The sequence below is a fragment of the Schistocerca nitens genome, chromosome 9 (assembly GCF_023898315.1).
Source record: "Schistocerca nitens isolate TAMUIC-IGC-003100 chromosome 9, iqSchNite1.1, whole genome shotgun sequence".
In the NCBI taxonomy this organism is placed as follows: Eukaryota; Metazoa; Arthropoda; class Insecta; order Orthoptera; family Acrididae; genus Schistocerca; species Schistocerca nitens.
In genome coordinates, this window is record NC_064622.1 from 438,135,702 (window position 1) to 438,162,895 (window position 27,194).

Sequence of the window (27,194 nt, forward strand, 5' to 3'; positions counted from 1 at the left end):
CGCGCTTGTATTTTGTGCGGCTTAAAACGACGAAAATAGTGCCGCAGCATTCTATAGCTTTAGTCAGCTCTCTCTGAAGACGGCCGAAATATTAGAAAGAAAAGACATAAATATTATGCGGCTGCACTCCCGAAATTTTATGGACGAATTAAAAAGATCAATTATTTGTCTCGAATGAAAAACAGCCCACAGTTGCACAAACTATGTTTATTTTAAACCTTGACCATGGTTTCTGCTATAATAATATAGCCTTCTTCAGAAGTCATACACACTAATAAATGACAAGTGTCAGCCGAGCGACATTTTTCATTTATTACACGTGTATGACTTCTGAAGAAGGATATATTATTGTAGCAGTAACCATGCTCAAGGTTTAAAATAAAAATAATTTGTGCAACTGTGGGCTGTTTTTCATTCGAGACAATTTCGTAACTGTTGCTGTTGACGCTGCCATGATGAAAATAATCAATTGTTTGCTTGATATGTGCACCGGAATTCCCATACTTGAGGAGCAATATTTAGCTTTCTGCATTTTTTGTAGCTGTTTAGAGCATAGCAGGCATCGTAAGTGCACGTATGTAAAGACCGTCTGGCAAGCGGAATAACTACTCAGGAAGGGAAGAATGTTCACTCCACCAAAGTGACAGTCTCTGTTTTAGTCTGACGAGAAGTGAAATCGAAGCTTGATTAGAGTCTCTAGCATCAAGGGTGACACTTTAGATCTTTTATTTCGTTTTCTCGTGATTTAAACGCGGGAAGAGTGCCTGTAGCTTCATCACCCAAGGAGGGGCGGTCCGCCTCCGTTGGAATTGGTTAAGACCCACTATTGTCCAATAGCCGTTTTATAAAGTTGCTACGAAGTCAAAGAACCTTCATCATAGATTTAAGTTAAGTCAAAACCTAACTGATAAGAAAAGCAGCACGAATCAAACATTAGTATATGGGGAGCAAGATGAGAAACTTTCAGAGATTATTGAAATTAAAATGTTACCAACCGATCTAAGGGAAAACCCTGGAGGTTTTGGACAACGAAAATCAGTAAGCGGACTGAAATCGTTTATTCAGATACACTGTGACCATGCTAACACCGAAACTAAAGATGACAGGTAAAAGGCCGAAATGCTGAATTCGTTCTTCCGTAGCTAATCCTGAACATATTGTAAAATAATTTATTCCTTCAATCATTGCGCCAACACCGAAATAGCAGGTATTGAGACATGTGATCATGGAGAAGAGCAACTGCAGGTGCTTAATAGTGGAATGGCTTCTAGAACGGATGAGATATCTGTAAGATTCTACAGTTATTATGTAGAAGAACTCACTTCACTTCTAGCAGTAGGCCGGTGTAGTAGTTAAGGGTGTTCATCGACTGAAAACAAAAGGAAGGTCATTCCCGTTCTCAAAAAGGGTCGAAGCACCGGGTGACGTCAGTTTGTTAGAGAATTATGGAATATGTTTTCAGCTCACATGTAATGACATTTTTGAAGAACGGAAATCTCATCTATGAAAATCAACACGGGTTCCTAAAAAGAGATCTTGCGAAACTCATCTGGTTCTCTTCGTCCATGAGATCCAAAGCGCCATAACATCAACACCCGTTGCTGCCGTGACTAGGTAGGCTTTTGCTACAGTTCTGTTCTGTCGACTAGTGAAAAAAAAACAAAAAAACAAAAAAAAAACGAGGGCGAGTATCTGACCACATACAGCATAGTTCAATGCGTCGCTCTTAAAAACATAGTAATTTCAGGAGTACCCCTAGGAAGTATGATAGGACCATCACTGTTAACTGAATAGAAGATGAGGCAGCTAAGACAGGCTACCCCAGGTACATGCAGAACGGATAAATATATCGAGGTGTGGTTTTCGCTAAGCTTTAGCGAACAGTATGGCGAATTTCCTGACGGTGGCAAGGATTTTTATCGTTTGTTGGCGCCAGATTATGAAACCGATTTTGTATGTTTCTAATGGAACTATATGGGGTTACTCTTTCCTGTAGCATTTCAAAGAAGCTTCAAAAAGAACTTCATCAGCATTACAAGCGCGGGACTTGATCGAACAGTATCAAGATAACTGTGCCGCAAACCTCTTTCCTATTGTGATGGTAAGAGGGTCCACAAACATCTGCCCTATTATGCTAAATGTAAGCAAATTCGTAACTCTGGTATACTTCTTGTGTTTACTTGTGCGCTTGAAGCCCATTAGTCTGTATTCTACTGTTGTATCAATCAGATACTTGCTCGTAAAACTATTGAGAAATTCGCAATATGTATGACACTCTTAACAGTCAGTATTGTTTATGGAGAATTTTGCCAAACTATTACAGCAGCGGTGCGGTTGTATGCTGAAGAGTATCCACATCGAACCATGCACTCGTAAGCTGTCTTCGCAAACATATAAAAAGTTCTAGAAATTGGAAGTGCGGAGAATAAAATATGCCAAGGAAAAAGATGAGTGAAAATAACATTTTAGCAGCAGTAACATTCAACGCAAATGTCACTAAGAGGCATCTCGAAAATACGAGATAATGGAGGTAGAGAGTAAAAATTGACACACATACTTTAAATGACATGGGGTTTTATTGAAACAAAAATGTGTACAAAATGATACCAACAGATGGCGCTTAATATGATAAAAAAAGCAATAATTAGTATAACAATTTATTTTTAGGAAAGACAATGTTCTTTACAACAAATACTCAAGATGTTGTCCATCATTCAACAGTACCTGTAGTAGAGATGTGAGCAGCACTGTAAAGCATATCAATAGATCTGGTGAGAAGCTATCGTCGGATTTTGTCTTTTAGCATTTCTAATTAGGTCAGACGGTCGCGGTGGACTTGAAACTTCAGGTAACCCCACAATGAATAATCGCACGGATTGAGGCCTGGGGACCTGGGAGGCCAAGTATGACGGGAAATGGTGGCTCAGCATACGACCCTTACCAAACGATGTGTGCAAGGGATCTTTCACACGTGTAGCAAAGGGGTTTGGAGTGCCATCCTGCAGGTGTTTATCAGCCAGACTAGGGATGATGCGATCCTGTAACATATCGGCGTACCTCGTACCTGTCATGCTGCCAGTTTGAAAAGCAACACACCGCACATCTTCGAAGAAAAAGGATCGGATTACGACTGGCGTGGTATAACCACACCAGACCGTGATTTTTTCATCATGCAGTGGGGTTTCCACGATAGTTCTAAGATAGGTAGCTCATATTCTGCAGTTGTGCGTATTGACACACCCTCGGAGTGTGAAATGGGCTTTGTCAGTCCGCAACACGTTAGACAACCATTCGTAATCTTTCCCCATTTTTCGAAGTGCCTACACCACAAGAGCTCTCGAAGTCACAAATTCGGTGGCGAAATGTTCATAATGATGCGGATGTGGTATGGATAGCATTGGAGGGTACACCTTACTTCTCTGGTGTGATGTGCGACTTCACCATGTAGATATGAAACCGCTAATGTTTCCATTTCCTCCCGAACTGTCCGAGCAGCTATAGCACTTGTGTCTGGTCGCCTACTACTTTGACGATCGTCTAAACAACCCGTGGCTTCCATCTTTATAATCATCTTCTTCACAGCAACACCTGAGTCGTAAGGCTGCAATAGCGGATTCTCCTTTCTGATAGTAAAACTTCTCTATCTGCGCCTTTTCCAACACACCGCTATCGCTGGCGAATCTGACTCCCTTTCTTTTTTTTCTTTATTGTGATTTCATTCCCCTGCTCCATATAGGCAGGGGAGGGCTGGCAGTGGCACAATCCGCCGTTCTTCAGCCCAGTGACATTAAAGTTAAAAAAGAGGCAACTATACATATAAACCAGCGAAGACATGCACTACGGGACATAAGAACATAATAGGTGAAAAAAAGGTTGAAATATACACTGGCATGGAGACGTTCATTGTGGGAGAGTTAGAAAAGTCGACAAAGTTAAAAAAACACAGTGGGCGATTTGTGGAGCATATAAAATACTGAAACGTCTCTGTGAAGTCGTTTCATAAGACGCTTGTCGAATTCGGTACAACTTATTCACTTTACTACCTGATTTTAGCTCAATTCATGAACTCTTCCAGAAAGACTGAGCACTCAAACAAGGCATATTGAATAATATATGAGTGTTTTAATGTGGGGTTTCGGTTTTGTTTTGTGGGAAACGCTGAGTTGGTCATCGTCTGCAGGGAGCAGACGATGTTGCTTCTCGTTCAAGGAGAGCACAGGATGACCAACTTAGGTTTCGAATACCTGAACAGAGAGGTTTACCCATCTAAGCCAAAGGGTGTTTTTGTGTGTGAGGTTGGTGACGGAGGGCTACCCCTCTGGTAGCTTCCGCTGCACGGGGAGATAAGTAATCTCCAAAGAGAAGGCGGCACTCTTCGGTGAACGCTTGGTGAGTACGAATCGTAGCTCGTAAGGGGGGTTTCAGGTGATACGAAGCAGCTTGAGTTAGGACTTCGTTAAGTTTAACAGTTGAAATACTTAAGAACTTCAGCTGAACTGAAACGTGTGAAGCGAGTTATTTTTCCGAATGTACCATAATTATATTGCTTTAAATAGGCAATTTTTGGGTGGTTGATCTAAAAGTGTGGAAGTAGAATTTCAAACGGTAAATCTGATTAGGAAAAACTGGTTGGATCACTTCAACCGTACGTGAGTGTAATACTGTGTCGAAGCGAGTATGATTTTTAATCTTATATTTTGTGGAAGTTGCTTTTGTCTTTGTGTGTCGATTTTGTGCCACGTGTTTGGTAATCAATGACCCATCTGGTCCACCACGGCACCGCAATAGGCTTTATTTTAACAGGTTGCTTGTTTAATGACCTATAATTTATTTATTTATTTATTTATTTATGCATTTATTTTACCTGGCAAGATTAGGGCCTTCAGGCCCTCTCTTACACCTAACCAGGCATACTCAGATTCAACAAATTTCAGTTTCTACAGAACATTAAGGACATATTACATGTTATACAGTATTAATGTTAAGAAAAAAAATAGAGATTATAAACGAAGTACAATGATAATTATAACAATCAAAAATTAATTATAACAATCAAGAATAATAATAATAGTAATAATAATAATAATAATAATGACTATGTATATTTCTCCAAGAATATCTGTTCTTTCGTGCGCTTTATACAAAGCAGCTGAACAGTTGATTCGGAATGCACCACGTGCTCTAGTTCGGCCGTTTTCAAGCAGCAGACGCAGTTAGTATGTTTAATAATTATCAGACAACCTCGTGCATTGATTAAACCTCTGTCCAGAATAGTGCATGCGTAGAAACGTAATGCGAATCTCACTGAGATATTTTTATGGTATGAATGCAAAGGAGATGATAGTATCATTGTCTCCCACCCCCGTTTTCTGTGTTTCTTCTTGCTGTAGTTAAATTGTGCTCTGTTTCATTCTCACGTAATTCTTACTTAAATATTTCTAGTCAGGCACCAGTTATGTGTAGTTAGGATGTGCAACCAAATACTTACAAGGGAACCTCCCCATCGCACCCCCCCTCAGATTTAGTTATAAGTTGGCACATGGATAGGCCTTGAAAAACTGAACACAGATCAATCGAGAAAACAGGAAGAAGTTGTGTAGAACTATGAAAAAAATAAGCAAAATATACAAACTGAGTAGACCATGCGCAAGGTAGGCAACATGTAGGAGTGTGTCAGCTTGCGAGCGCCATGGTCCCGTGGTTAGCGTGAGCAACTGCAGAACGAGAGGTCTTTGATTCAAATCTTCTCTCGAGTGAAAAGTTTAATTTTTTATTTTCAGACAATTATTAAGGTTCAGGCACTCACACATAATCAACTTCGCTCTCCAAAATTCCAGGACATGTTTAGATTTGCTTGGACATCTGCAGGATTTGACGGTCTACACACGGAAACCTTTGAAAACGTAAAAAACATATGTTTTGACAGAGCACAGGGAAAACAGTGCGACTGTGAAACTGTTGCATTCATTTGTTGCAGTTTATGTGACAAACTCTTTGTTTTCATCACTTTTTTGGGAGTGATTATCACATCCACAAGAAAACCTAAATCGCGCAAGGTAGAAGAATCTTTTTACCCATTCGCCAACATGTGACGCACATGCCGTCACCAGTGTCGTATAGAATATATCAGACGTGTTTTCCTGTGGAGGAATCGCTTGACCTATGACATTGCGATCAAATGTTTTCGGTTCCTATTGGAGAGGCACGTCCTTTCGTCTACTAATCGCACGGTTTTGCGGTGCGGTCGCAAAACACAGACACTAAACTTATTACAGTGAACAGAGACGTCAATGAATGAACGGACAGATCGTAACTTTGAGAAAGTAAAGAAAGTAAAATTTTCACGCGAGGGAGGAGTCGAACCAAGAATCTCTCGTTCCGCATTTGCTCACGCTAACCACGGGACCACGGCGCTCCTCAGCTCACATTCTCCTTGATATTGCCTATCTTGCACATGGACTACTCATTTTGTATATTTTACTTATTTTTTCATAGTTTCACACAACTTCTTCCTGTTTTCTCGATTGATCTGTGTTCAGTTTTTCAAGGCCTATCCACTGCGTCAATTTATAACTAAATCTGAGGGGGGTGCGATGGGGAGGTTCCCTTGTTAGATACAATAAATAATCTGCGTGAAAGATAAATTCTGTGGTGTTGATCTTGCGCACGTACTCCGATTTCCAATCCTGAATTAATCAAGTTGCTTCGTGAACGACATGGAGTGCTATTTATCTGGCTACTTAAAGAAATTTGCATACTTGTAATTAAATTTTTAAAGTAATTAAACTAATAATTTTCCAGCTCCGTTTTGTTCTAAATGGTTAGGAAGGGCTTAGGCTGGTGGCGACCCTGAATTTCTGAATTTTTATCATTATTTGTGTGAGAGTAGCAGCTAAAAATGCGAAATAAGGTATATGGCTCGATGGGAAACATCGTAAAGATAGTAATACGTTACAATACACTGAAGTCACACACACAAGACAAAAGATGGCCACGGTATTATAACAGTCCAGAACAAAGACACTTTAAAACTAGTGTAAAAGACGGAGCACACACGAAAGAATAAAAGCTGACGGGCGGAACCTGCCAAGGGGGTGGAGGCCTGGGAGAAGGGAAAGAGGATGGTGCAGCATGGGAGGGAGGCTGGAGGGGGTGGGATGAAAAGAAGAGAATGGTCGGGGGGGGGAGGGGGCCTCCAAGGGGCAGGAGACGGGTGGGGTGTGAGACGGAGAGCGAAAGCAAGTTAGGAGGCAGCGGAGAGACACAGAAGGGGTGTACTGGAAGGGTGGGGGCAGGTGGAGTAGGAAGGAAATCCGCTCAGGGGAAGGGAGGAGGAGGGGAGAGGGAGCCCTGAGGAGTGGTAGGGGGGGAGGTAAAGTGAGGGTTGGTAGGTGGGGTAGATATCAAGGCGGAGCTGTTAGAAGTTGCGTTGCGAAAGGAGGTGTAGACTCCCTCTCTCACTGCAGGTCACTTTATACACGATTCTTATGCGGTGCCAATGAAGCGTTGCTGTCCAGTGCCATCTATTGGTCAGTTTGTGCACTCGTTTTTGTTTTCAATAAAATCCCATGGTATATCAAGCATAAGCACCAATTTTTTCACCTACATTAATTTTCATATGTTAACGGACATTTGGTCAGCCTCAGTGTCTTAGCTGGCTCATCCTGCATATAAATGATATAGTGGAAGACGTCGAAAGTTCTATGACGCAGTTTACTGACGAAGCACCTGTCTATAAAGCATGGAAAGAAGGAAGATTGCAGTTAATCGTCCCGTCGACAGCGCGGTCATTAGAGAGGGAGTACAATTACGAAAGAAGGGGGAAGGAAATCGGCTGTCCTCTTTTCAAAGAGTTTCTGTTTCGTAGAACGCTGGCGGATCCACAACCGCACCTACTCGTGGACTTCTTCTGAAACTGATTTCCACGCATGTCTGCGTGGGCGAGCATTATCGCACAATGGGATGATTCCGTCCGACAGCGTTCCTCGGCATTTTGACTTTATGGCGCATCTCAGGTTCTGCAAAATACCTTCATAGCGCTGCGCACTGATTATTGTTAAAAGGGCTCCTTTAGCTTACCGTCTTCTCACATGACATCCTGCGAACTATGGACGAAGAGCAAAAAGGAGACTCAATATTTCTAGATTTCCGGAAAGCAAGTGACACGGAGCACCAATGCAAGCTGTTAACGAAGATACGAGGATATGGGATAAGTTCACAGATACGTGAGTGGCTCGTTCTTAAGTAATAGAATCCAGTATGTTGTCCTCGACGGCTAGTGTTCATCAGAGACAAGAGCATCGTCAGGACTGCCCCAGGGAAGTGTGACGTGATCGCTGTTGTTCTTTACATACATTAATGATATGGCGAACAGGGTGGCCTCTATCTTGCAGATGATGCCGTGTTTACGGCGAGGTGGCGAGGTTGAGTGACTGTAGGAAGATACAAAACGACATAAAAAAAATTTCCAGTTGGTGCGATGAATGGCGAATGTGTAGAAAGATCAAACTTGTAATGTTCAGACACTGTATTACTTACTAGTGACCTGCTTGACACAGTCAACTCTGCAAAGTGATATGAGAAGGATTGAGCGTGTGAGAACTGTGGTAGCGAAGACGAATGGTCGACTTCGGTTTATTGGGACAATTTTAGGAACGAGGGATTCACCTGTAAAGGAGACGGTATATAGGACGCTGGTGTCACGTTCGAACAACACGTAAGTGTTACGGAGATGCTTCGGGAACTCAAAGGGGAATCCCTGGAGGGAAGACGACATTCTCTTCGAGAAACACTATTGAGAAAATTTAGTGAACAGCGAATTGAAGCTGACTGCCGAACGAATCTACTGCCGCCAACATGCCAACGTCCGTTGCGCGTGAGGACTATGAAAATAAGAGAAATTAGGGCTCATACGGTGGCATTTATCTACATCCATACTCCGCAAGCCACCTGACGGTGTGTGGCGGAGGGTACTTTGAGTACCTCTATCGGTTCTCCCTTGTATTCCAGTCTCGTATTGTTCGTGGAAAGAAAGATTGTCGGTATGCCTCTGTGTGGGCCCTAAGCTCTCTGATTTTATCCTCATGGTCTCTTCGCGAGATATACGTAGGAGGGAGCAATATACTGCCTGACTCCTCGGTGAAGGTATGTTCTCGAAACTTCAACAAAAGCCCGTACCGAGCTACTGAGCGTCTCTCCTGCAGAGTCTTCCACTGGAGTTTATGTATCATCTCCGTAACGCTTTCGCGATTACTAAATCATCCTGTAATAAAGCGCGCTGCTCTCCGTTGGATCTTCTCTATCTCTTCTATCAACCCGATCTGGTACGGATCTCACACTGCTGAGCAGTATTCAAGCAGTGGGCGAACAAGTGTACTGCAACCAACTTCCTTTGTTTTCGGATTGCATTTCCTTAGGATTCTTCCAATGAACCTGTCTGGCATCTGCTTTACCGACGATCAGCTTTATATGATAATTCCATTTTAAATCGCTCCTAATGCCTATTCCCAGATAATTTATGGAATTAACTGCTTCCAGTTGCTGACCTGCTATATTGTAGCTAAATGATAAAGGATCTTTCTTTCTATGTATTCGCAGCACATTACACTTGTCTACATTGAGATTCAGTTTCCATTCCCTGTCAATTCGTTGCAGATCCTCCTGCATTTCAGTACAATTTTCCATTGTTACAACCTCTCGATGTACCTACCACAGCATCACTCGCAAAAAGCCTCAGTGAACTTCCGATGTCATCCACAAGGTCATTTATGTATATTGTGAATAGCAACGGTCCTACGACACTCCCCTGCGGCACACCTGAAATCACTCTTACTCCGGAAGACTTCCCTCCGTTGAGAATGACATGCTGCGTTCTGTTATCTAGGAACTTTTCAATCCAATCACACAATTGGTCTGATAGTCCATACGCTCTTGCTTTGTTCATGAAACGACTGTGGGGAAATGTATCGAACGCCTTGCGGAAGTCAAGAAACACGGCATCTACCTGGGAACCCGTGTCTATGGCCCTCTGAGTCTCGTGGACGAATAGCGCGAGCTGGGTTTCATACGATCGTCTTTTTCGAAACCCATGCTGATTCCTAGAGAGTAGATTTCTAGTTTCCAGAACAGTCATTATACTCAAACATAATACGTGTTCCAAAATTCTACAACTGATCGACGTTAGAGATATAAGTCTATAGTTCTGCACATCTGTTCGACGTCCCTTCTTGAAAACGGGGATGACCTGTGCCCTTTTCCAATCCTATGGAACGCGACGCTCTTCTAGAGACCTACGGTACACCGCTGCAAGAAGGGGAGGGGGGGGGGGGGGGCAAGTTCCTTCGCGTACTATGTGTAAAATCGAACTGATATCCCAGTGGAACAGGAAAGGAAATGACAAGAGTAGTACAGTGTTCTCTCCGTCACGTGTCGTACGGTGGTTTTCGGAGTATCTGTCTCATATGTAGATGTACAGGGTGATCATTATTAAACTTTCAAAACGCTGTAGAAATAACACCACTGGTCAGAATGAAGTAAAATTATAACGGAATATTACCGGCGAAGGACGAAACGTATGGCAGAAGAAAAAAATAATGTGAAAATTTATCAATAGATGGCGATGTATGTGTCAGAATACATAAATCAGGCTGTTCCAACCGAGCCCCAGGGAGCCGGAGCGCTCCGGAGCGCTCACTGTGGCAGCTCGGAGCCAGCGTGGAGGGGGAAAACGAACTCACTGCCCCCTGGCCGCATGCAGCCGCAACTGACGCAATAATCCGTATTAAATGACAGCTATGACTAGCTGCCGGAGCCCTGTACCTCTGTTGGAGGATACCTTTCTATTCATTGAGAGTGGTCGTCCGCAGTGTCTTGTATGTCATAAAGTATTTAATTCTGCGACGAGGTACAGTATACAACGACATTATACATGTCTTCACGCAGCGCACTACTATCACGTAGAAGGCGTTGCACACAGAGAACTGGTAGCCAGGCTTAAGAACGACATACCAGGAGACGTCCGCAACAGGACGTGACATTTTTGAAGCTGTTTGTGAATCAGTGGATAAGCTCCATTCTGTAGCGACAGACGGTGCACCACAAATGATCGGGCGTCACCAAGGTTTTGCTTCTCGTTTGAAAAATAAACTCAGGGACGAATTAGGGAAAGACATTTTGACTCTTCATTGTCTTATTCACCAAGAGGAACTGTGTGCTGAAACAGTAGAGCTAGGTGGCGTAATGAAAGATGTCGTGAAGTGAGTGAATTTTGTGCGGCGTCACGGTATGAATCATCGCCAATTCAAAGGATTCCTGAAAGATATGGAAGCGGAGTATGGGGATATACCTTACCACAGTACAGTTCGTTGGCTGAGTCGGGGAAAAGTTCTTGATGTTTTCTTTGCCATTGATGAGGAAATATCCCTTTTTCTCGAAATGAAAGGGGAAGAAATGCGTTGCAAGGAACGATCGTTTCTTCAGGATGCAACAATGAAGGCCATCTCCGCTGCGAGCACTTTGACGCCTGATATGTCCGATCTTGTAATGAAAAGAAAGTGTCAAGCTACAGAGGCCCAATAAATTTAGTATGCAATTTCTTGTAAAACAGTTGCTTCTTATTTATTTCCTGAACTTAGTATTTCCTGGTGTAGCATGTCACCACATCTTAGCAGCTAAGAGTATGAGGTTGTCGATCTTGTAAGACGCAGCTGGCACATCAAAACGCTTGCCTTGCCGCCTGCCTCAGCCGTGGATGTGTGGATGAGATCATTTTTATGCAAGATGGCGCACCTCGGCGCATTGCAAATCCAGTTAAGCAGCTGCTGAAGCGCCATTTCGGAAATGCTAGAATTATCAGCCACCAATTCCCTACAGCCTGGCCGTGCCGATCACCTGATCTTAAGCCGTGTGACTTCTGGCTGTGGAGCCACCTGAAAGACATTGCCGCGCGGGATTAGCCGAGCGGTCTCAGGCGCTGCAGTCATGGACTGTGCGGCTGGTCCCGGCGGAGGTTCGAGTCCTCCCTCGGGCATGAGTGTGTGTGTTTTTCCTTAGGATAATTTAGGTTAAGTAGTGTGTAAGCCTTGGGACTGATGACCTTAGCAGTTAAGTCCCATAAGATTTCACACACATCTGAACATTTTGAAAGACATTGTGTTCAGTGTTCCGACTGCAAACTTATCTGTATTGAAGGCACGCATTGCGCAACAGATTCTGAACGTGTCCCCGGAAACACTTCGCTCAGTTGTGGAACATGCTGTTTCTCGATTTCAACTTGTTGCAGAAACCGATGGACAGCATATTGAACATATTTTGCGCCACTCACAGGGAAATTAATAACCCGATTTCATTCTGATTGATGATTTTTATGCGGTTTTTTTGTCTCAGAACAATTAAAAACCGATTTTTCCCATCCGATGTGGTAAGACCTTGCCATGGTGGATGGGCATACGCAACTAACAGTATCACACCTGTACACCCATGGACACTGGGTAGTATAGTTTGTTTGACGTCAAACGTACACCTTAGGCATTGTTGTATGATTAATTTGTCATTTGTAGTCGACCACTATTAAATATGATGCTTACAGGGCCATCTATTGCTACATTTTGTAAGTATTTATTTTTCTTCTTCCATACGTTTCCCTCCTTCACCGATAATATTCCGTTGCACTTTGACGTCATTCTAACCAGTGGTGTTATTTCCACAGCGGTTTGGAAGTTTAATTTTAATTATAATCAGCTTGTAGACGCAGAAGATAGAGGTCACGATAACACCCGTCCCCACACGGCTAATCAGACGAAAACTCCGCTTCAGCGATTTGGTTAGAAAATAATGCAGTATTCTCCGTACATCCCGCATCTTTCACCGTTTGATATTCACATCTTTGGCGACCTCAGGGAAGACATACGTGTGCGAGCTAACATCTCAAAAATGTTCGGGCTCATATGCGGTTCTTCTTCGTCGAAATGTCTTGGCTCAAACTCGTCTAGGGGTTGAAACGCACGTGTCACATTACACGCCCTAAATTAGACACTTGTGACACTTTGGTTAAATTGTCTGGCTGATGGCAAGTTGGCGAACTACAAAGTTAATATAAAATATAATAACAATAATAATAATATCGGGAACTAAATTAACGACCCATAAATATAGGCTACACAGCAGAGATTTTGTTAGAATAATGTATATTCAGAAAGCAAACTAATAGCGAAAGTGGCCGTATTTAGAGTTACTGTTACACTCGAGCGCATATACATTTGACTCAGTTCGATCATTCAGTCTCTTCGGGAATTACAAGTGCAATACTCCACCTCGTTACCTACGCGAAGAATTAGAGTTTACACCAGGCGCGCGGCTGCTCACCGCTCAGAAACTAAGTCCCACGATATCACAAAACGTGAAATTTTCTAAGTCGTTTCACTTCCTAGCTACCTAAAGACCGACCGTCCGTTTTCACGTCTCCACCAGCACTGTCCCTCTGCCCATCTCCGGCCACGTCCCCTGCGTGCCGAACATCGTCGATCAACTGACTAGGGATGCCGGCACGGCAGCTCAGCGTGTTCGGTCAGAGGGTTACGTGCCCTCTGTAATAAAAAAACTGAGTCAATCGATCAACAACGAACATAAATGGATGTCTTACGACGTCCGCCCCGAGCAGATGTAACGAACAAAATGAGATTAAAAATAAAGGCGTGCTCGGTCAGTGGGTTAGCTACCGTCTGTAATAAAAAACTGAGTGAACGGATAAACAAAGAACCTGAATTGCTGTCATCAGACGTCCGCCACGAACAAATTCATCGACCAACATAGAGCAAAATGAGATTAAAAAAAAAATAAGAGCAGTTCCCTTCCCTGAAGCCGTGCCTATCTCGCCACAGATAGCCCGCAGGCCCGCATCTCAATCGACACATCTGATTCTACATTATTTTACATTTTAACATATTTAAATAATCAAAGCTTGACCACTTTCACGTTCTAAATAAAGTAACAATACTCTCCGTTACATAATAGACGTTAAATTCTTTTACATAAAACCAATACAATTTCCTTCTTAACTTTGAGTGCCACGGCCAGTAGCCTTGCACCAATGTGCTTTCTCATAAATAAATAAAGAAAAAAGTAACTATTATGCACTAAACTTTACAACAAATATTCTATTACCTAATGATTCAATGGAGTGCATGCTGTCATCGTTCAATGTGTTTTTTTGTGGAGGAAATGATGATCTGATACTTAACTGAAAATAATGATAATTTAAATTTACTACATCTTTTAAACAATAAAGTTACAGAGTTGATATTTGCAACATTTTTCATTTTAATTATGCACTTCTATATGTAATATCGATCGTTAAAGTCGACCAAAGCGTTCAGATTTTAGTATTCAGGTCTTTGTTACTAAACTTGTTAATTTCACTTTAACAGCAAATCCTACAGTATTATAGATGTGATCGATAATCAAGTTTTATTTGGATAACCATGAAAATTTTTGAAGGATGGTAGATTAAAATTACTGTGGCTTCATTCCCCGAATTACTACAGAATTAAATAGTTTTCATAAATGTTTCCCTTTATGGCCGGTCTTAGGTCTCCCTGGCCACAAACACCTTCTACGGGGTTTCCCAATAACGAAGGTTCTCGTCTGTCTCACTCGCACACTACAGCGCCTAGGTCTGTTTCAGCACAATAGACGCCTGTGACTTTCCGCATCTCGTGGCGAATCTGAGCTCTTTGTGGAACACGGGACGACAGGGTTCGTTTCAAAATTCCTGAAGATTGACTCTTTCGGTCATATATTTAAATGAGAGGGAAAAGCTCGTTAACTGACACATGGACGTCGGTGTCAGTTGGACGAGGAAGTGCGAAAGTAGCTGCGGTTGTGGATCAGTTCAAATGGTTCAAATGGCTCTGAGCACTATGGGACTTAACATCTGAGGTCATCAGTCCCCTAGACTTAGAACTACTTACACCTAACTAACCTAAGGACATCACACACATCCACGCCCGAGGCAGGATTCGAATCTGCGACCGTAGCAGTCGCGCGGATCCGGACTGAAGCGCCTAGAACCGCTCGGTCACCGCGGCCGGCTGTGGATCAGTCAGCTGATGACTGCCTCCTACGGAACTGGAATTAATCTTCTCATCTCCTAGTGGGATAAATGTCATAGTGCATGTGGTAATCATTTCTGGATACAACCATTCCATGGTCCCGCTTTGGAGGGGTTTGCCTTTTCATTTGCGTGTCCCTCATAGTAGAGGAACAGAAGAGCCAACGAAGAGCTGTACTTTTGGCCATTCGATAGTTTCGTCGGCACGAGAGCGTTACGGAGATGCTCAACAAACTCAAGTGGCAAACATTACCAGAGAGGCGATTTGCATCAAGGAGAAGTTTGCTGTTGAACTTCCGAGAGCGTGCATTCGAATAAGAGTGGGCGTCTTCCTTACTGCACACCTCGTAATATAATATGGGTTGTGGAATACAGTTGTGTAGATGCAGATGGTGGTCGTTACTCACTGAATTCACTTAGTACAGTCAACCTGGGATCTCGTTTGCGCTAGTTGTACTACACGTAAGCTCTGCTGACAAACTCCGGCGAGTGAATCGATAGTTCGTGTTGAGAGCGCGCCTAGAGCACTCTTCCCGCGCACTTTGGAGAGGACACGCAAGGACTGATTACGTGTTAACAGATGTCAGTCACGAGGCGCTTGTTGGCCAGTTAACAACGTGCCATCCTGGATCAAGGAACGTTGACGCTCAGTGGCTGCGAAACGGGAAAACCAGACAAGAGTTAGCAGGAATCGCGCTCCGAGCGTTCCGTGCAAACTTAATTAAGTATATCGATTGTTCATCCATCCAGAGAATCGAGAATCCCGACGGTTCTTCAATTGTTAGCGATATCGGTACTAGCAAGATATCTGCTGGGGAATTCCAAGACTTTCAATAATGCATTAAGCTTTAGCTCTCATTTTTTGTGTAATTTCTCATTCACTGCTGTATTTTTTTTATTTTTTTAAATTAATTTCGCAGTTGGTTTGATTTCATGTGATCCTGCTCCTTTTGTAGTATCGCGAAATGTTTAGACTCACCACTCGTAACTACGGACATACATAGACTTGAATCATAGAACTCTATGACAAGGAGTCAGTGTACAATTCCGCCTGACAATTTTTGTATTCAGATTTTGTGTGAACTTCAATTGAGAGATTGTGTGGATCATCTCCGAATCCTACTGATGGCCTTTCTCAATGGTGACGTTCACAGGTGTCCTCAGTGTTTTCAATAGAGCCTCCCAGGTTCTTCTTAAGAATGCTTCGTGTTCTGAAATCTGCAACCCATCAGAGCATCGTATTGTGACTTCGAGTTGTGAGATACGGATGCCAACTAAATGTCCGTCGTGTTGCAACAACAGACTCAGCATTGAGAACAAGATACTGAACGGAAACACACTATGCTGTGCCTACTACTGTTGCATTGCCACTGAAATGGTGGACAGTTTCGAAGCGAATGATACATGCGCTGTCTGACTCCTACCACTGACAATGGTTTAACAGCCAGTGCATGTAAGACAGTCCATTTCCCATTAGTCACCCTTTGCATGTTGCGCATTGGTGAGCTAGAGAGCGAGCTAACGTCTTATCGAATTACAACTACTCATTCTCGCTTTATGTGTGCAATACAATAAAATGGATTTACGTTTCAGGCATTTGCTGCCTGATGCGGATGGTGGCTAACAACGTGCGTCCGGCCATGATCCTGACGAGGGCCGGCCACTGGTTCACGATATCGTCGCTGACGGGAGTCTTCACGACGACCACCAGGTTCCGGCTGAATGACGAGAGGTACGCGTCCACGCACGACGGCCGCAGAGTCGCCCGCATCTTCACGCTGGAGGGCAGCACACTCACCTGCGTCGAGAGGGGCCACAAACTCGTCACGACAGTGTTCGACTTCACAGCGGAAGAGCTCAAGATGGTGAGCAAAACGCAAGCGGTTCAAGGTTCCCTGTCGGTAGGACCAAAGTACAGGGCTATTACAAATGATTGAAGCGATTTCATAAATTCACTGTAGCTCCATTCATTGACGTATGGTCACGACACACTACAGATACGTAAAAAAACTCATAAAGTTTTGTTCGGCTGAAGCCGCACTTCAGGTTTCTGCCGCCAGAGCGCTCGAGAGCGCAGTGAGACAAAATGGCGACAGGAGCCGAGAAAGCGTATGTCGTGCTTGAAATGCACTCACATCAGTCAGTCATAACAGTGCAACGACACTTCAGAACGAAGTTCAACAAAGATCCAGCAACTGCTAACTCCATTCGGCGATTGTATGCGCAGTTTAAAGCTTCTGAATGCCTCTGTAAGCGGAAATCAACGGGTCTGCCTGCAGTGAGCGAAGAAACGGTTGAACAAGTGTATCTGGACATGCTGGAAAATTGGCTCATGCCACAACTGGAGACCGACAGCGCCGACTTCATCTTTCAACAGGTTGGTGCTCCACCGCACTTCCATCATGATGTTCCGCATTTCTTAAACAGGAGATTGGAAAACCGATGGATCGGTCGTGGTGGAGATCATGATCAGCAATTCATATCATGGCCTCCACGCTCTCCCGACTTAACCCCATGCGATTTCTTTCTGTGGGGTTATGTGAAAGAATCAGTGTTTAAACCTCCTCTACCAAGAAACGAGCCAGAACTGCGAGCTCGCATCAACGATGGTTTCGAACTCGTTGATGGGGACTTGCTGCGCCGAGTGTGGGAGGAACTTGATTATCGGCTTGATGTCTGCCGAATCACTAAAGGGGCACATATCGAACATTTGTGAATGCCTAAAAAAACTTTTTGAGTTTTTGTATGTGTGTGCAAAGCACTGTGAAAATATCTCAAATAATAAAGTTATTGTAGAGCTGTGAAATCGCTTCAATCATTTGTAATAACCCTGTATGTCTCAAAACAGAGTGACAGCCAAGCATGATTAAAATTAATGACAGAAAGACACAGTACAACACTACGTAAATAAAATGTTCAAATGTGTGTGAAATCTTATGGGACTTAACTGCTAAGATCATCAGTCCCTAAGCTTACACACTACTTAACCTAAATTATCCTAAGGACAAACACACACACCCCATGCCCGAGGGAGAACTCGAACCTCCGCCGGGACCAGCCACACAGTCCATGACCGCAGCGCCTGAGACCGCTCGGCTAATCCCGCGCGGCTACATAAATAAGAGTCGGCTATGGAGTACATTAAACATTTATAGTTTTTCTTAAAGACCCCATGAATACTATTATAACATGACTCACGATTTTACTAAATCAGAAAGTATCGAATTGAGTGGCAAAACGTAGAGAAACATTGGGTATAGGAGTGGCAGGCGGTGATCGGTAAAAAAGAAAGAGAACACGCGAGGAATCATGGTACGTAAATGAATATAGAAACCTACATCTACATTAAAACTCTGCGAGCCACCTGATGGTGTGACGCAGAAGGTACTTCTGGTACCAGTAACTGATCCCCCTTTTATCTGTTCCACTCGAGAACGGCATTTAGGAAGAATAATTGTCAGTAAAGGTCCGTATTAGCTCCTTTTTCTCGAATTTTGTAACTTTGGTCATTTCGCGAGACGTGTGAGGGTGGAAGTAATATGCTGTATGACTCTTCCTGGGAAGCACTCTCTCAAAATTTCTCTAGTGAATCTTTCCGTATACTCTACACGAAAATGATTCCGTCGATCGATCGTACACAGCAGCAGAATATCTAATGTTTAAAGATTGCTTTAAGTTGTCAGATATGTTAAATTATGCACTTCACAAAATGAAAGATGCAGTATCCTACGAATACAATATCAATGGGTCAAACACCTGAGTGTAACAATTTATAGCGACGTGAAATGGAACGATCACATAGACCCATTCGTAGGAAAAGTATGTCGCAGTGTTCGGTTCATCGGCAGAATACTTGGGAAACACAAGACGTCTACAAAGGAGAGTGTTTACAAAACACTCCTTCGAACGTCAAAAAATATTTCTAAAGTGACCTGTACCAAACAGGTCTAACAGGTTCAAAAACCGGTATTAACTGATGAATGTAGGAATAAATTACAACCTCCTCCGTATCGCTCCCGTATGGATCGCAAAGATGAGAACAAACTAATTATACTGTGCACAGACGCGTTTAAGCAATCATTCATTATCGGCTCGTAAAAAGCGAATACGTATATGTACGGTAGTAGAAGGGGTGTGATGTCTGAAATGTTCTTGGATGTGCAGTGAAAGAATTGGGTCTACGTTTTGGCAGCGCATATTTATTCAAAAGACTCTGCTCTCTTCCCCCCCCCCTTCCACCCCCCCCCCTCCCCGCACGTCTCATGCACTTGATAAATCACTCCTGTAGCGTTTCGACTCCATTCAAGAAGCATCATGCTTTAAATCCTCAAACCAGTTCTCAGCAGTATGTTCGACATCTTCAGTTTCCAAAAACCTTTCAGGTGTTTCTTCAGGTCAGCAAACAGGCGGTAGTCCGTAGGCTACACGTCATGTGAGGGGAGGGCGGGGGGACCAGCTGGTAATGCAGTGCCTACAGTTTGGTAGCCACAGCTAGGGAGGTGTGAAAAGGTAAATTGTGCTGCACCAAAAGGATCTCTTCGATCAAACCTCTATGAAGCTTGTTCTTTCATTTCCTGTTCCCTTTGAACCTAAACCACATAGTTCTGCAAATATGCAGACGGTGGAAAACTTTTATTTTAGCATTTATCATCTTAGAATTCAAGCTTGGGGTTGAATAAGGAACATTCGATCGATGTTCCATTCTAATTATGATTTTAGAATCACATGAAGGCATGCGCACTACACACCGTCACACACAGGTTCTGCGGCTGTCTGCTGGTTTTGTTGTTTTGAGACATGAGGAAGCGTTTCTTGCTGTGTTTGTAAATATTACGAGTCCCACATATTTAAGTGCTGTTTGGAGGATATTTTGGAATCACAGTTGTAGAGTTCTGTGGTGTAATTTTAAAAACAGTTACATACCGTATGGATGGTTAAGCCCTACTTATCGGTAGTGCTCCATCTTGTACCTTGAAACGGAGCTCTTCTACCACGGAACACATGATATTTACAAGTGAACTGAGTTTCTATAACGTAATAGCAATTTACCTGACTTGAAAATGTCAATTTTTGTTAGTTCCCAATAGTTTAGATTTCAAAATGTTTTTTACTCTTTACTGGTTTTTGTCAACTTCTTTCTAATTTGATTTCATTTTCTGATTGTTGATCTGTGGTACAGCAGTACGATAATGCGCTATCCATTATATACAGTACTGTCAAGTATTCTCGATCACAACGCTGCTAAATTTTAAGAGAAGATTTGTTCGTACATTCACTATGTGATCAAAAGTATCCGGACACCTGACTCAAAATGACTTACAAATTCGTGTCGCCCTCCATCGGTAATGCTGGAACTCAGTATTGTGTCGGCCCACCCTTAGCCTTGATGACACCTCTCGCTCTCGCAGGCTTACGTTCAGTCAGGTGCTGGAAGGTTTCTTGGGGAATGGCAGCCATTCTTCGCGGAGTACTGCACTGAGAGAGGTACCAATGTCGGTCGGTGAGGCTTGGAACGAAGTCGGCATTCCAAAACATCCCAAAGGTGTTCTATAGAATTCAGGTTAGGACTCTGTGCAGGCCACTCCATTACAGAGATGTTATTGTCATGTAACCACTCCGCCACAGGCCGTGTATTATGAACATGTGCTCGATCGTGTTGAAAGATGCAATCGCCATCCCCGAATTGCTCTTCAACAGTGGGAAGCAAAAAGGTTCAAATGGCTCTAACCCCTATAGGACTTAACATCTGCGGTCATCAGTTCCCTAGACTTAGAACTACTTAAACTTAACTAACCGAAGGACGTCACACACATCCATGCCCGAGGCAGGATTCGAACCTGCGACCGTAGCAGCGGCGCGGTTCCGGATGAATCGCCTAGAACCGCTCTGCCACAGTAGCCGGCGAAGCAAGATGGTGCTTAAAACATCAACGTAGGCCTGTGCTGTGATAGTGCCACGTAACACAACAAGGGGTGCAAGCCCCTCCATGAAAAACACGACCACACAATAACACCACCACCTCCGAATTTTACTGTTGACACTATACACGCTGGCAGATGACTTTCATCGGGCATTCGCCTTGGCCACACTCTACCATCGGATCGCCACATTGTGTACCGTGATTCGTCACTCCACAAAGGCATTTCCACTGTTCAATGGTCCAATGTTTTCGCTTCTTACTCCATGGGAGGCGTCCTTTGGCATTTACCAGCGTGATGTGTGACTTATGAGCAGCCGCTCGACCATGAAATCCAAGTTTTCTCACCTCCCGCCTAACTGCCATAGTACTTGCAGAGGATCCTGAAGCAGTCTGGAATTCCTGTGTGATGGCCTGAGTAGATGTCTACCTAATACTGATTACGTCCCTCTTCAAGAGTCGGCTGTCTCTGTCAGTCAATAGACGTGGTCGGCCTCTACGCTTTTGTGCCGTACGTGTCCCTTCACGTTTCCACTTCACTAACACATCGGAAACAGTGGACCTAGGGATGTTTAGGAGTGTGGAAATCTCGCGTTCAGGCGTGAGACACAAGTGACACCCACTTACCTGACCACGTTCGAAGTCCGTGAGTTCCGCGGAGCGCCCCATTCTGCTCTCTGACGATGTCTAATGACTGCTGAGGTCGCTCATATGGAGTACCTGGCAGTAGGTGGCAGCACAGTGCACCTAATATGAAAAACGTGTGTTTTGGCGGGTGTCCGGATACTTTTGATCACATAGTGTACATGACCATGTTGCACCTTAGAGCAGCTTTTCACATTTGGAAAAACATTACTTTTCTAGACTAACTTTCGCAATTTCAGAAAAAGACTGGAGCATACATAAAGCGAGTAATATCATGTCAGAATGAAATAAGAAAGTTCTGTTACACGACTGGTTATAGACGAAAATCTGAAAAGTGTTCCAGAGTTCAACAGTGTACCCTATACAGTTTCCACACTGACTTGCGTCCTTGTTCACAGCAAAACAAACGGACGCAATTTATGTTTGTGTTAACTACCTCAAATGGAGTCATTTTCAATAAAATTACTCAAGATTTGTGAGCAAATCATAGCGTAAGGTGCTACCATGTTTATGTCATATAGCTGAAATGTTGAACTATTTTGCGCTACTATATCGTCACAAATCCATACTACTTTTATTGAAACTGACATTGAATGTTACGCTTCCCAGAATTTATTACGTCTCTCACGAACGTTTATAGTAGAAAGTAAAAAATTAGATTTGTTAATGTTAGTAAACATCTACTCATTTATAGACATCGATATTGTCGTAATGTTTTTTTTTTCTGAAAAATTGTCAATGCATTTGAAGAAATTTACCGTCACTGATTCACATTCAATGTTTCGTCCTTTATTGTGATTGTTGCTTTGTCATCTGTTGTTATTGTTGTAGTGGTACAACGTGATAGCAAAATTGTTTCTGTTAATAGTACGATTACGTTAATATTATTTCCAGACTATAATGGTGGACGACGTTGTTTGCACGAGGATATTTGAAGCGATACGTGGCATGGAATTGGAGGGCTTCACGTCTGCTCCTCACCAAGTTCCGCATATCGGGAAGAAGTGAATGGTGGCGCAGTTTCGAAGAGTTTGCTTAAGCAAGAAACTGCTTCTGGTATTCATTACTCTTATTAACTTCGTATTTAAAAATGATTTGTCGCAGCTTGTACGTAAAAGTGTGTGTTGATAACTGTCTGTTCACCATGAACCAAAGTCTCACACAAATTTTCATCTCAGGGTAATTTTAATTTTTATATCTTATGTAATAACTGTTTGTTTTGTAATCTATTTTGTTCCAAATCTGCAGTGCAATCTGCCTTGTCAGTATTATATAGCATAATGTACAATGTAAGTGTTTTATCATAGAATTATGATTAAACAGCAAAAAATTGCCTTTTTGTTTTTTATGTAGAATATTACCTGACAAACTCAGCATTGTCCGGGTATTCGTTTTGCCAGGTTTCTGTTACAAACGAAAAACAAAAAAAAAAAAAAATGAATTACGTTCGTATTTGAATTGTATTGTATGGAACTGGGGACCTAGAAACGACGGAGAGGCTCCGTCTCCGCCGTAGACCCCAGTGGTTCACAACTCCACAACAGCCCACAGTTGTCCACTCACCCCAGCACCGTCCCACACCGCCCCCAGGGTTATTGTGCGGTTCGGTCCCCAGTTTTCGTGACCGGTACTGCTATCTCTCAGTCGAGCAGCTCCTCAGTTTGTCTCACAAGGGCTGAGAGAACCCCGCTTGCCAACAGCACTGGGCAGACCCATCGGTGACCCATCGAGGTGCTAGCCAAGACCGGCAGAGCTTAACTTGGGTAGTCTGATGGAAACTGGTGTTATCACTGCCGCAAGGCCACTGGCGTCATATGCAGATACTGTATGTGAAATATATTGCGAATAGAGTTAATAGCAAAGAAGTAATAAATCTAAACGTCTTGCATGATGCGGCAATTTTACGCGCATCTCAGTGTTTATGACGTCGTGTATCCTGAATTATATGTCGTACTGTCGTAACTTTTTTTTAAACTAGGGGTGGGCATACGGAAAACAGCTCACCAAAGTTTCATCGGAATCAGATGAATGGTTTAGGAACGCATAGAGGGCAAACACACAAAGAAACATTCCTTTTTATTTATATATAAACCGTGACAAGAAATAAGTATGTCAATGTTCACTTAAAATACTGTTGTTGAAGCAGCTCAGAAAACGTGTTGTTCACAACTTGGTATTGGTTCAAAATGGTTCAAATGGCTCTAAGCACTATGGGACTCAACATCTTAGGTCATAAGTCCCCTAGAACTTAGAACTACTTAAACCTAACTAACCTAAGGACATCACACACACCCATGCCCGAGGCAGGATTCGAACCTGCGACCGTAGCAGTCCCGCGACTTGGTATTGTTTATGTCCATAAACTATGTCATAATCTTACCTCAGAAACGGTGTTCCAGTTGTTATCCAGCAAAAGATAAATTATTCGACGGCCGAGACAGTTACAAGAAAACTACACGCCGGCCGCGGTGGTCTCGCGGTTCTAGGCGCGCAGTCCGGAACCGTGCGACTGCTACGGTCGCAGGTTCGAATCCTGCCTCGGGCATGGATGTGTGTGATGTCCTTAGGTTAGTTAGGTTTAAGTAGTTCTAAGTTCTAGGGGACTAATGACCACAGCAGTTGAGTCCCATAGTGCTCAGAGCCATTTGAAAACTACACGGAACATACTCCGACCTATAAATGTATCTTCGCAAATGTTTAAAAACTGTTGAAATATGTGCGATCATTTATAAACAGAATTACTTCATATTATTTCCGTCAAACGGTGCAGCTCAGTTTGATATTAGAGAACCTGCTTAGAAAAAATTCGCCACTTTGACATCAGATTATTTTTTCAACCCACATATAACAATCAAGATTAAACAGATTCTCATTGACGGTGCATTTTCAAAAAAGAAATTCCATTGTTGCGTTATCGACAGCCTTGTGTTGTTTATAGAGCTTGCCGTTTCTAATTACATAAAAAACCCTTTATTAAATTCGAGTACTGCACAGTCTCTAGTAGTATATGTTTTATATATATATATACAGGATATTAGAGGTGTAAGTGCAGATATTTCTAGTAAAGACTAAGGACGTTGTAATGATTCACATTATGTCAGTATTTACTTTATTTGTAGACTAATAATTATAAATGGCTCTGAGCACTATGCGACTTAACTAATTAAACCTAACTAAGGACATCACACACATCCATGCCCGAGGCAGGATTCGAACCTGCGACCGTAGCGGTCGCTCGGTTCCAGACTGTAGCGCCTAGAACCGCACGGTCACTTCGGCCGGCACTAATAATTATAGCTATTAAGAGAACTACGTTGTTAGGTTAATTAGTACCTCCAAGTAAGCATGACACGAGGAAGCCATTTATAATTATTTGCCCCTAGGCAGCAGGTAAGGTACTGAATTATGGACGCGTGGAACCAAAATGGATAGTTTGTACTGATAGGCTGAGGCGTAGCGCCGTATACCGATCCTGCCTTGGAGGCGGTTAAGTGGGAGATGTGTCTCAGAGCTGGATAGTGACAGATGGTGACGCGAGACTGGACGCGCACGTAGTTTATGTACCAGCCAATAGAGGACAATATTGGATAGGGGACTGATTTAGTTTCGATTGTGCCCAGGAGAGTGCACTAAAGTAATAGAATGTTTTTCATAAAGTGTTCCAGTATTTTCATAAAGTGTTATTATGTCTTTTTGTGTATGTAAAATGTTATAAATGTGTTTTAGCAGTATGAATGATGTGTGAGTGTCGTTTAAGGTTAATATGAAGGTAATTGTTTAACGAGCTATGTAGTGAGATTTAGTATGGGAACATTTCGAAGAAGTATGGATGTGGACAAAGGGGATTTTTGTAGAATAAATTTGTAAAGTAAGTTTATGGTAAAGGGAAAGTTAATTCAGGCATAAATAACAATAGTAAATAACTTTATGTATAAACAAAACTTCAGCATATTAGATAATTATGTCGGTAAAAAGTTCAATCGTTAGGTTTACTATTTTGCGATTGGTTATTGATGAAAAGAGCGGACTGACGCGGGAGAATGTTGTTTTGCTATTGGCTGTTGAGTAAACTGACCAATGGTAAAGCAATATTCTTCGCGCGCCTTTCTCTGCTGGTAGAGAAGACTTGATGTATTCTAGGGAGGAGTCGGAGCCTAGCCATGAAACAGTTCGGACGTGTATAGTAGTAGTTCCGATGTAAATGATAAGTTGCCGGATCTAGCAGTGTTTCATACATCAAAAGTGTGGTAAAGTGACGGCATAATTATTCCGATGGATGTGTAGAAATTTCGGAACCTTTAAGTGAATTTTGTGATGAGAAAAGACATATATTCCGTGTGGCGTATTGAGCAGGTCGGTGGCTAAAAACTGTGACTGCATTAGGTACCGACAGACTTAATATTTGGCGAGCATTCTCAACCAAAAACAATACGTACTTTTGTAGCTATTACGTTTTCGGAAAATGTAACACCATAAACTTGCTAACGTGAGTGAAAGGGGTTGTGAGTGACTGTGTTAAGACTAGCACGGGCTTGGCAGTGATACTTGTTCACCTAAGTTTCAGAATATACGAAACATTTCCAACCTTTCATTTCGTTTGAAAATTTCCTCCCGAAGCGTAGAATAGTGACTTTAATTGCAGACTGGTTCACGTCGAAGTACAATAGGTTTCGCTCGGCTTTCCTACTGATGATCTGCTGAGACAATGTGTACTGGTAGGTGCAGGTTCGTCATAAAGGGACGGAAAGAACCGCGCCGCCGCAAGGCATAGTAAATTTCGTGCTGCAGCTTTGACTGAGCAGATAACATCAGGTAATAAATTATGTGATGTGTTTTTGGGAAGGCTGTTATATGCAGAGAAACGACGAATAATGCATTGAGGTGGGTACAATCATCACAGTGTCTGTACCTTTACCTGTAACAACCAATGTAAAAGGAAATGTCCTGACTGACTGATTCATCACTGCCCAGCCCAAACCGCTAAGGACAGAGATAGGATATTTAAAGAGTGTTGATCTTATACTCTAGGCATCGATGAAGAAGGGATTTTCCGAAATTCCCGCCCTCAGGGAGTGAAATAGGGGGCGAAAATTGTGCATGAAAATAGTTTGTTACATTAAAACATTTTTGAAGCGAAATTATGAAAATTGGTATTTGACTTTCAGACCAGAAATAAAGATATAGGCGTTAGAGGACGACAGTTTTTATGGGAATACGACCACAAGAACTCAAAAGGCAGGATTAATAAAAACCTCCTACACCAGCTACCAAATTGCTTATGGTTAGAAGTGCATTCGGAAAAGATCTATGGCCTTAATTAACGTGGTAAGATTAGAAGCAGCCGCAATTTGTGAACTAAATCGAAGAACGCTACTTAATAGTCACCACGACAAATCGGTTTTGTCATAATTGCATAAAAAAAGAAACGGATCCTTATTACATTCAGTAGACATATATGTTTATGAAATTATTTTTGTTGTAATTACTAAGTAAATGTGAGCGAAGCACCGGGCGCTAAGCTAGTTT

General features: G+C 42.7%; 1 protein-coding gene across 1 annotated transcript in view; it reads left to right on the forward strand.

Moving 5' to 3' along the window:
• The window catches only part of LOC126203458 (fatty acid-binding protein, muscle-like), a 31,991-nt gene extending 9,069 nt beyond the window's left edge, over nucleotides 1-22,922 (forward strand). The window contains exons 2-3 of the mRNA XM_049937774.1: nucleotides 16,700-16,971; nucleotides 22,563-22,922. Coding sequence (XP_049793731.1) covers nucleotides 16,700-16,971; nucleotides 22,563-22,676 — 386 coding nt within the window. The 3' untranslated portion in view covers nucleotides 22,677-22,922. The remainder of the gene's footprint in view (nucleotides 1-16,699; nucleotides 16,972-22,562) is intronic.
• Nucleotides 22,923-27,194: the final 4,272 nt, after the last annotated feature.